Below are 9,925 nucleotides of genomic sequence, written 5' to 3'. Positions count from 1 at the left end.
ACTCGCAGTTACTTACCGTGTTTGCCTCTTGATTTGTTTCCGCATCCAAGGGCGCGTCGCATAGCTCGCTTTCCCTTTATAGCTAGCTATCTGGCTGGTTTCCAGTTGGAAGGCTGAGAGGATGGGCTGTCTCTCAGAGAGACAAGAGGTCTTGAGGGAGGGGGGCAGGGGTTGAGCAGGAACCTCAGCGGTGGGATTCCGTGCCAACACCATGGCCAGGTCTACGAAATTGCTCGCTGTATTGCTGTGGCATAAAACTGCTGCCTGCTTCGGATGCGTCTAGAGCGTCAGGCCCCTTGCCCCGACTTAATCAGCACGGGATACGCAGTCTGACCTGCTAGCTCAATGCCGTATACACAGTTTCTGCTCGGCCGAAGAATCGCCGCAATACATCTACCCGGCCGAAAAGAGGCCCATGAAGAGCCATCTACTTAGTAACCAATACTCAGACGGCACTACTGTTTGCCTCGTAACCTCTCTCAATGACAGTCCGACCGCAATCCTTCATATTATCTCAAGGCCAAAAAGTTAAAAGAAGCCACCGATTTTCATCCCTGCTTATTCCCGACGCAAGGGGCACGCAGAGGCTGCCGCATCTAGCACAAGAAGATACAGAGCAATATACTAGTAGTAGCAAAAAATTCCTCCAAAACATCGTCTAATGTATTACCCACAAGCGGCTTTGTTATTATCCACCATGTTCGCTTGCAGAGTTTCCAGCAGGAGGATCTGCATCGCAGAAGCAGACATACGGAAATTACTTGTCCTACTAGGGGATCTCGAGGTTGCGCCGCCGTGCTGCTAAATGCGTGTCATATTTAAGGTGGATGCACTACTTAGTGCAGCTAGATGCCCCATGATCCCTTTTTTTCTGCCCTACGGTAATGAAGATGACATATTGAGAGTCACTCTGGCTCATGCGGGCCCTGGACCTAATGGTGGTCGCGGTGACATCAAAGCCCCTCATTCTGGGTTATCCTATAGGGATATTTTTTTTTTGTTAATATCTCGTTTGAGACCATTTGAGCTAGATTTACCAGGTTATATGGGCGTGTGAGTATGATCTCGCTTCCATATCAGTATATTGAAGGTTGCAGGGCGTGTATCCTGGCACCGAGCACAGATCTGCTTGAAATTGACCAGACAAAAAAAGAGCTCTGTTCCCTATCTTGACTTGGATGGGTACTCGGTACTAGCTTTCGGATTACGCCTGGATGGTGTTTACGTGCACATACATGGGGCATAACAGGCAAGCTTGGTGCGGATCTATTTCCTTCAAACTCGCTTAATTATAACGGCTACTCGGGTCAATTATAAAACACTACAGTCCGATTTTGGCAGTATCATGGATTGCCTCGGACTAGCAGTGGAAATTACAAATCATTACTGTCTGGTTTTGGTGGTGCCCCAGGGCTTGGTGTTATCACGGGCGAACAGTAAGTGGCGTGGTGGTGGTATTCGTGTAGTTTTACGCATAACCACCGAGTACTCTGTACGCCTTCTACTTCTTCTGTTGCACGCCGTCAGACGGCAGATAGGATTATGATTCAGAGCGAAGGTGAGACAGAGTGAACAAAAAACCTCGCACGATACTGCATACTCGCGTCATTAACCGACCAACAGATGCGGGATGCCAATCAGCAAGAGATGCAGGGTAACCTCGAGCGTGTTGGTCGGTGCTCCCTATGTAGCTATATGTAGGGCTGCTTGTTGGGGCATATATCGTGGTGCATGGCGCTGCGCTACCACGCACTGCTCCGCACGCTACAGCAGCTAAACGGAGAAGAAACGAGGTGCTAACGGAAGCTTTCGATCCAACAGGCGACCTATTATGCGGGATTACTCCGCACGCGAGATGGGTATGAGAAACTAACTACGTTGGTGTGCAAATACACGAGAAGCAGCTTGTACCTTCTATCAACCTGTCTCGTACACTAGGCTTGGGCTGCTGTCACATCTCACTTCAAGGCTCCTCGTGAGTAGATCGCTTGACCTGGCCATTGGACGAGATGCCGGTATGTTTATACGGAGGATGGGGCGCTCCGCGGTCCCGTCCGGAGATGAGAAAAGGGTCCCAGGCCCAAGGGGGCGAGCGAGAGGACGGCCCCTCAATCCTACAATCCTTCGAGAAAATGGAGCATCTGCCGTCTTCAATGTAACGCCGGCACAGCGTCGACCCATACCTACAGGTATGCTTCTGAATCGTTGTCTCTCTCTTCACCTTTTGCTGTATTGAGGCATTAGTATACATACATGTCGACTCACGGGAGGAGAAGAGCCCCTCCTAATTAACGGCGACCCAAACTGTCGGGTTCGGGTGCGGGTGCGGGCTGGGTGGTACTCGTGACTGACTGTACATGCTGCTCATGAATAAGCTGTAAGTGGTACGGCTGGAGGGGCGATGAAAGGATGTTTCCCAATTGGAATCGAGTGCTGGGGGGACAATTTGCAAGTACCACCTCCACTACCAGTCGTGCTAAGCCTCGAGAAAGAGGGGGGGCATGGAATCGTACAATCGAGTCCCAAAACGAAAAAAAAAAGGACTCAAGCATAACAAGAAGGATGAGTCGAGAGCAGACGGCCAGCCGGATGGGCTCGGACATCCACGCCCTGGGTTATCTCGATTTCGTTCCATCCCGCAAGACCAAACGGATACGACTCCAAGGTGGTTCATCATTTTCACTAGCAGCCTTTTTCGTCCTTCTTTTTCTTCTCGAATCGGAATTAAGGTAGAGGGGTGTATTTGAAGACATGTACGACGACAACTACGACGACGACTAGGAGCCTGTTTGGCAATGGCGGCGGCAGAGGCGGCGTTTGTGCAGCGGCGGCAGCGGCATTACTAATGCGCCAAGAAAAAAGGCACCTAAATGCGTGACGCCACGAGTGGTTTTTTTCTTCTTCTCTTTTCCACCTGGTACATAGGATGAGGCCGTCAAAGGGGGTATTGCGTTATTGGGCAGAGACAAAAAGGGAACAAGTGGGTAGAGCGAGCAACGAGCAACACCCCAAAGGAAGGAGGGCAAGAAAAAAGTGACTAGTGAGATTCTTTGAATGACTCGAGGGATGACAGAAAACGAGAAGGAGGGAATTGGTTAGTCTGCGAAAGGTAAGGCATGGCTTCCATGATCCTGATCGCTTAATCCTTCGTCTACCCTGGGTGGTTTTTGGGGGGAGGGGCAGATGGTGTAGGAATTTTGATGATTACCCAAACTACGATCCAAAACTCAATGCTGCGGTAAGGCTTAAAAACAAACAGCGACTTTGGCAGTTAATTTTTGTCCGTCACAGGTCTGAGATGGGGCATAGCGTCTTCGTCTGACGATAGTTGCCTGTTACAGGACCATTGTGCGCCGACGGTCTGAAATCTAAACGGCAGCAAAGTCATAAGTAAGCCTACCGGTAGGCTGAATAAAAACTGAGTTGGAACCGCTATTCCTAGCTGCGTCCTCTTTTTCGTTTGCATCTCCACCAATAACCTAAAAAAAGATAGACGCAACTGCTAGTACTATGTGCTCTACAGTAGTACAACGTCTAAGCCAATCCCCCTCCTGGAGGGGTAGACGAGGGCCCACAGGGCTTGGGATTGCGAAATGACATCTCGAGGGCTGAAAGTCAAGCCTCGTCCAGTTGACAGCGATGACTCGGGATAGGACTCGGTAAGCGGTAATAGCCTATTCGGCGTACTTACGTTTACGAGCTTTTTACAAATATTTGCGTGTGGCGATGCCAAGGTGAGGGATAAATTCCGCGCTGGGGCAAAGAAGGAAAAAAAAAAAAGGGAGAATTGATTATGCTGGTACGTAATTGCTGCGTGCAACTTTTGTCTTGGCTTTCCTCATCATTCTGCGCCCTATATGTCTATTGTCCACCGAGAGCAAGCCTGTTTCATACCCTCGATACTGATAGGTAATGCCAAGAGCAAATAGGAGGATGACAAAAAAAAAAAGGCAAAAAGAGGAAGCCAAACTTCAGACCGAGCGCCTTCGGGGCTTGGCTCGGAACCGAAACGGGAAATACATTTCTGCTTTTGCTTCCTAATAGCTGATAAAGGCGTGTTGTTACTAATCGTTTGGCCTGTTTGGTAATGATGCTAGCAGCTCATCCCCCGCGCCGCCGTTTTTCCCTTGTTGCACGTTATGTGCACATGGCTGTAAGGCATTCACCCACTTCGTTTACACGTGCCTAGCCGGACGATTCCAACCCAATACTATGGGGAGTGAGTGTGCCTTTTTGGTTTGCTTTGGGGGCCAATACGATGGAGTAATCTAACCCCCCCTGATTGCTACGGCAAACTTCTCGTGGCGTCGTTCGGCAGGTGGATTTTCGTTGGGGCTGAAGCCGAGCTGAACGGCTTAGCGCAAAATAAGAGCTTACGTGCTAAAAAGCCATCAATCACATTTGAAAGAAATACGGGAGGAGTGTAAAAGGGGGCTTTTCAGGATCTTTTTCTCCCATGCCATGGCTCAGCTCCTGGGTAAGATCAAGTTTAAGCTGAAGGGAATATAACAATGAAAAGGCAAATACGGAGAAAGTGGATGCGTCCTAAGCCATCTGGTGTTTTTTTAATTGCTTCTTGCTCCGCCCGGGGGTGTTTATTCCGCTGCTCTGGGCTCATCTAACGGCAGGCTTACTAGTATGGGGAGATGCTTTTGCTGTTCTTGGGCCCTGCATGTTTGGTGTGGGATAGTTCATGAACTTACACGAGGTCGTCCAACCGGCGAGGCGAAGTGACGTTGGTAGGGTAGCATTCATCACAGGGCTTTTTCTTCACTCCTTCTTTTGATCAATAGATCTGCCCTTTTGTCATTTACCTCCCACTCTCTCTTAAATCTTTTTCCCGTCTTACCCCAGCAGGGTTCGGATATTAAGCCCTAAATTGATGAGGAAGGGTACCAAAAAAAGACATCCCGGATCCGAGCTAGATGTGCGAGGGCATACGAAACCTGCTAGCCCAAACGTCAAGGAAGCAGATATAATAAATGATGATATACGAGTACTATGCGCTAGTAGTAATGGATATTTATAAAATATAAAAAATTAAGGCGCCTTTGCCTCATTTCACCCCCCTCCGTGGTCGTTTGTTCAATATCAGAAGTGAAAATAAAGGCTTGGCCCGGCGTTGTATTCGGCACTCTGCTGCAAGTGGCAAGACAAGGGCATGTAAGTTATATTGCATAGGGCGCTGCCGCCAAGGTTAATTAATATCCCGGAGCTTTGCTCCGAAAGCGCATAGCTTCGGACAGTTCAAATTATTACACGTGTAAGTTAATTCCATCGTATAATACGTATAGTATAGCAGAGCAGAATAGAAAATGATATCTATGACTTTTCTCGTCGTGAATTATCGCGAATAGCGGTTCCAAAACAGGCATTCAAAGCGAAGACAAGACAATGATAGGCCGAGGCGCAAAGCTAGCTACAAGTAGGTGCAGGAGTCATGCAACTCACGTAGGGCTGCGTTCACTACTCGCGAGGCTGGGTTGGGGGTCAGCCTTATCATCATGTTCTGGGTCATCGAGGACCTTTTCCCCAACCTTAAGCCAATAGTGGAGGGGGAGTGACTGCGGACCGCCTTTTTTTGCTGTTTCGTGTGCCCTGCGGCTGAAAAAAAAAAATAAACCTGATGAACGCCCAGATATTCGGACTGTCGGCAGGCGGGGGGTGTATTGTATCTTACTTGTATAGTAATATAAGTTAGTATCAGCCAAGGCAAGGTACACGCCGGTACCGTCTTATGTGAAACGCCCCTGGGCTTGTCATTGTTTTGCATGGCCATTGGAGCTTAGGGTCCAAGCCTCCCCCAGCGTTTGGCTTGATGCTTATAATTTGTGATCTTGTTCATGGCTGTTTTTCCAATAAGAGACACATCCTCCAGGGAGTAGCGCGCGCTACGACGCACAAGGTTTCAAAAAAAGGGACAGGTAAAGAAAACCGGGGCAAAGGGACTGACTGTATGATGACGGCTCAGACATATTATTATATATACACACAAGTAAAAAAAAAAAAGAATGGGCCCCTGGTAAGAGGTAGCGCCATCGTAGATCGGGATGGCTGAATCTCTGGCTGCTGATTCGTGTGTTTTACGAATGGGACACATTGATTCGTTAGATGAGGTTTGGCTCTAGCTTTTTTCTTGCTTCCCGTCTTGTGTCTCATCTCACGCTTTCCCATCTCTCTGGGCTTTTCCCGTGGGTGGCTTCGCTCTTTCGCGTCCTCGCGGCGTGCGTGAACTAAGCTCGGAGGCTTACCCGAAAATTGTAGGTGCATGAAAAGCACGCGATTCACCCTCCTGCTGCTTATTGTCTTGCCGTGGTGATCATTTCGGAGGCAGCATGGTTTGTGCTGGTTGGCATATTTTAGGTGGTGACCGGAGGCATGGATGGGGGATGGAGATGTTCGGGTTCGATATTGGGCTACTCTAGTATTAGGAATACCCCCCTCCTGGGTGGTCATCAGCATCATCGTCGTCATGAACGCTGTTCTTTTTTGCTGTCAGCAATAGCTGCCATGCTAAGCTAGATTATGCAGTGCTAGGATGATCTCGACAAGGCTGATCTGGGGGATGAACAGCCCAGGCAAGGGAGAGAGCTAGGGGGAGAAAGTGGGATATCCCTCCGGGTGGCATGTCTTGGTGTTCTGAATGCGGTACTGCATGTACTGTAAAATAATACGGCATGTCGTGAGCCGCTTACCACATCCTGTCATGTTGTTCACGGCTAGAGACCGTGAGCGAATAGCGAGAATGGTACTGTACGGAGTCCGGATTCTCACAAGCACATGTAAGATGAGATGGCCAATATCGGAGAAAATCGCCTATGAAAGAGCCCCGTGTACTCCATACGAGCCTTGCAGTTTCAAGTTGTAATATAACTAACAGCCAGACACTTCACGAGAATGGAAATGTTAGTAGTAATCATTTTTGGCACTGCCACCTCCCAGGGAGGGGTGTTTGTGCGCAGTCTTCTTTTTTTTTCTGGAGCGACAATCACAGGCTCGGCCGGTACCCGAGCGGCCCTTTGCTCTGCGGCCAGCATGCACCAGAAGTGAAGCCCGGCGCTAGTAGTTCTGAAGTCCGGGATGGCATCTGGCATGGTGGTTGGAGTACTTGTGAGGAACATACAGTATCCGCCTCGTGGGCTGCCCTGGGCTATACTGTAGGTACAGGCGGCGGACAGAGACTGATGCCTGGCTGTGTTAGCTGTGTCTTGAACAGTTTGTTTAGAATCTTGTTTTTTGGTACTTGCTGCATAAAAACCAGTGCCGTTCAGAGCAGTAACTTGCGAGGCAGGGCGAACGAACAGACAGCCTCACGATGTCATCGGTCATCATTCATCGGTCACTGATATCATTCGAGCTGGTTGTCACTCGAGGCTGTTGCAACTCGGCAGTTGGTTCTCCTCAGTTTATTCAAAAATCTGCCTCCCTCTTGTCAGTCTCTTGTGGCTCCAAGATTCATGCTTGACACATCATAAGACCGTGATTATATATATCGAGACACTCTTTTACGATTCAACGAAAGAGAAGAGAAGCCCAGCAAGCGGGGCAACGCCTCAAATCTCCACTCTCAGGGCGACGAAGAAAAAAGCCATGTGCCGTCGCCTTCCCGCCCGCTAGGACTTTGGGGAGAAACCTGGTACGCAGGGTCAAGGTACCCCATGGCTGGGCGAGGCGCTGTACGGGTACTTGTGATATCCGTCGAGGTCTTGTCACTGCGGAGTATGGAGCGTACCACCGTACCACCCGTTGGAGATTCTGTTAGTCAGGAAAAGCCCACAGCTATGGAGCAATAACGAGGCTTTGTGCCTATCTGCAGATCCCTCGTGGCCGGCGAGCCGTACGAATAGCAGACGAGAACTGATAAGAAAAAGAAGAAGAAAAATATGCACGCATGCCGCAAGTATCCGTAAATCACTGTAGTACGCCCTTCCTGCTGGGTGCTACAAAACATGCACTGCACTGTCTTGGGCCTTTGTGCGACTCCAAGCGTGTAAGAGAGAGCCATGCCGCCTCGCCTTGCGTTTGATATGGCCACGCCATCCAGCTAAAGGGAAGGGCTCAAGGATCGGCCGACTGGCTCCCTCCCATGTAAGTTGCAAGAAGAAACGTATGTAAGCTGCTGTTTGGCAGTGCTTTGTACCGCTGCGCGTACTGCCACTGCTGCTAGTACTTGGCAGCGTAAGCCCTTCACAGCTCGACCTCCAAACGGCATATCTGTAAAGGCCGATGACTGGGCCGGCGATAGGGTCGGTCATTTCGGTTCGGCCGCTCAGCTCAGCCAGCAGAAACACTCGCTGGCCGCCGTGCGCCCGTCCGTACGTGTCTCTTATGGGTACAGGACAGCGAGCAGCTTCATTATTACTACTAGTAGTAATATGTGTACACTGGCGGCATAACCAAGTGGGAGGTTTTGGCCCATGCGGATGATGACAGCCAGCATACAGTAGCTGTCTGTGCTGTGCTGTGCTAATGCTAATGGGCCCAGTGGCTCGAGTCATGGAGCAGTTGGCCGTCATAATCGGCATGGGCTTAATTAGCCCCCTTTTTGGGCAGAGAGAGAGAGCGAGGAATTCGACGCCAGATACAGCACCTCTACAGACATCTACAAGTGCGTGCCTCGAACTAAACCAGGGCACCGACTTCCTTTTAGCGAGAGGCGCGCCGACTTGCGGCACGACGGATTCGCTAATAGTTAGACTATTACGAAGTGCACCGTTGAGACGGGGCTTTGCCTTGTTGTGCAAAGATCTCAGCGTGATCCGAAGGGGCGTGTGCATGCTGTCCCAAAGTATCGCTTCCTGCATGCCAAGCAAAGCCTCTGCAGTACTTGGACATGTCTAGACAGACTCCATACTGCAACAACAGCCAGGAATCCTGAGCTCTGCTCCAATTGCTGGGCTTAGCTGATGGGCCCCGCAGCCTCCACCATCTGCACCATCTACACCATCTACACCACCTACACCTACACACCCCCTCATCGAACATTTCCAGAAAGCTTCCAGAACTCTTCCCGTTTAGGGGAAACCGAGAGCGGACAAGGGGATCAGAGAGGAGCCCCTCAGCACATGGGGAGACTTTGTCAAGAGATTCTTGGGTCGTTGGAGGACGCTGAGGGGTAAATCCAGTAGCAAGTGACAGGGCTTAGCATCCTTACAACTCACCAAGGTGCAGCTAACATGGCATCGTCAATGCGTCCCCGTCCACGAACATGTACCCAACGAGTATGACAGAGCTGGATAAAAAAAGAGCCGTCTTTCAACGACCCCCCGCGTAACAAGGTATGTTTCGGTGCTGGCTCGCTGGTTACGGTGGTCCTGTCAAAAAGGTCTCTCCAATTTTTACTGTGGATTGTGAATGTCTCTGCCATGACTCTCTCTTGCGCCCCGGACCGCGATATCCGTCATGAGAAAGGGGGCAGAAACTTTATATCTACTCCCCTAGAATACTTGAGACAAATGTCTCTCATCCTCCATTTTTATTTCTCATTTCTTTTTCGGTAAAGATCAAACATATCTCCCTTGGGCCGCCAGTCGGTCGGAAATTATGCCACAAAGAGGAAGTGTAGAAGGAGGAGGAGGAGGAGGCTGTGAGACACGTGGATTTGCTCATGCGGTTACCACATGAGTGTTGGTCGTGACCCGCATGAATCCCACCGGCAAATTAGAATCTTGTAACCCAAAACAAATGAGTAAACGGCATGTTGGGGCAGAATAGGAAAAAAGGGAACGGCTATAGGAGGATGCTTATTCCTCGACAGTAATGATACTCGTAAGAGACAAAGTATACAAACAGAGACCGCCAAGTACATACAGCCTGCTGAGATGCTTTTTACTACATGTGTACTCTGGAATGCAGTGTATCGCATCACATACGGCCATCATCAATGTTGGCTCAAGCACAGTCTACAGACTTGCTAAGTCTCTTA

General features: G+C 49.8%; 2 protein-coding genes across 2 annotated transcripts; one reads left to right on the top strand and one right to left on the bottom strand.

Moving 5' to 3' along the window:
- The first annotated feature begins 6,646 nt into the window (after positions 1–6,646).
- Positions 6,647–7,643, top strand: GGI43DRAFT_79929 (uncharacterized protein). Its single transcript, XM_083210330.1, has one exon. The coding sequence runs from the start codon at positions 6,819–6,821 to the stop codon at positions 7,344–7,346; it is 528 nt and encodes a 175-aa protein (XP_083059514.1). The 5' UTR covers positions 6,647–6,818; the 3' UTR covers positions 7,347–7,643.
- On the bottom strand, positions 7,597–8,867 carry GGI43DRAFT_79823 (uncharacterized protein). The gene has a single exon (XM_083210328.1). It carries the CDS (start codon positions 8,802–8,804, stop codon positions 7,941–7,943), a length of 864 nt encoding a protein of 287 aa, XP_083059513.1. The 5' UTR covers positions 8,805–8,867; the 3' UTR covers positions 7,597–7,940.
- Positions 8,868–9,925: the final 1,058 nt, after the last annotated feature.

Source organism: Trichoderma evansii, assembly GCF_050947405.1.
Source record: "Trichoderma evansii strain SZMC 28006 chromosome Unknown GGI43scaffold_13, whole genome shotgun sequence".
Taxonomy (NCBI): Eukaryota; Fungi; Ascomycota; class Sordariomycetes; order Hypocreales; family Hypocreaceae; genus Trichoderma; species Trichoderma evansii.
Note: the sequence above shows the minus strand (reverse complement) of the source record. Positions and strands in the feature narration are given on the sequence as shown.

Excerpts from the sequence above, each read along its gene's own strand:
- GGI43DRAFT_79929 (XM_083210330.1), top strand. The coding sequence starts at position 6,819 with ATGAAAGAGCCCCGTGTACTCCATACGAGCCTTGCAGTTTCAAGTTGT.
- GGI43DRAFT_79823 (XM_083210328.1), bottom strand. The coding sequence starts at position 8,804 with ATGCAGGAAGCGATACTTTGGGACAGCATGCACACGCCCCTTCGGATC.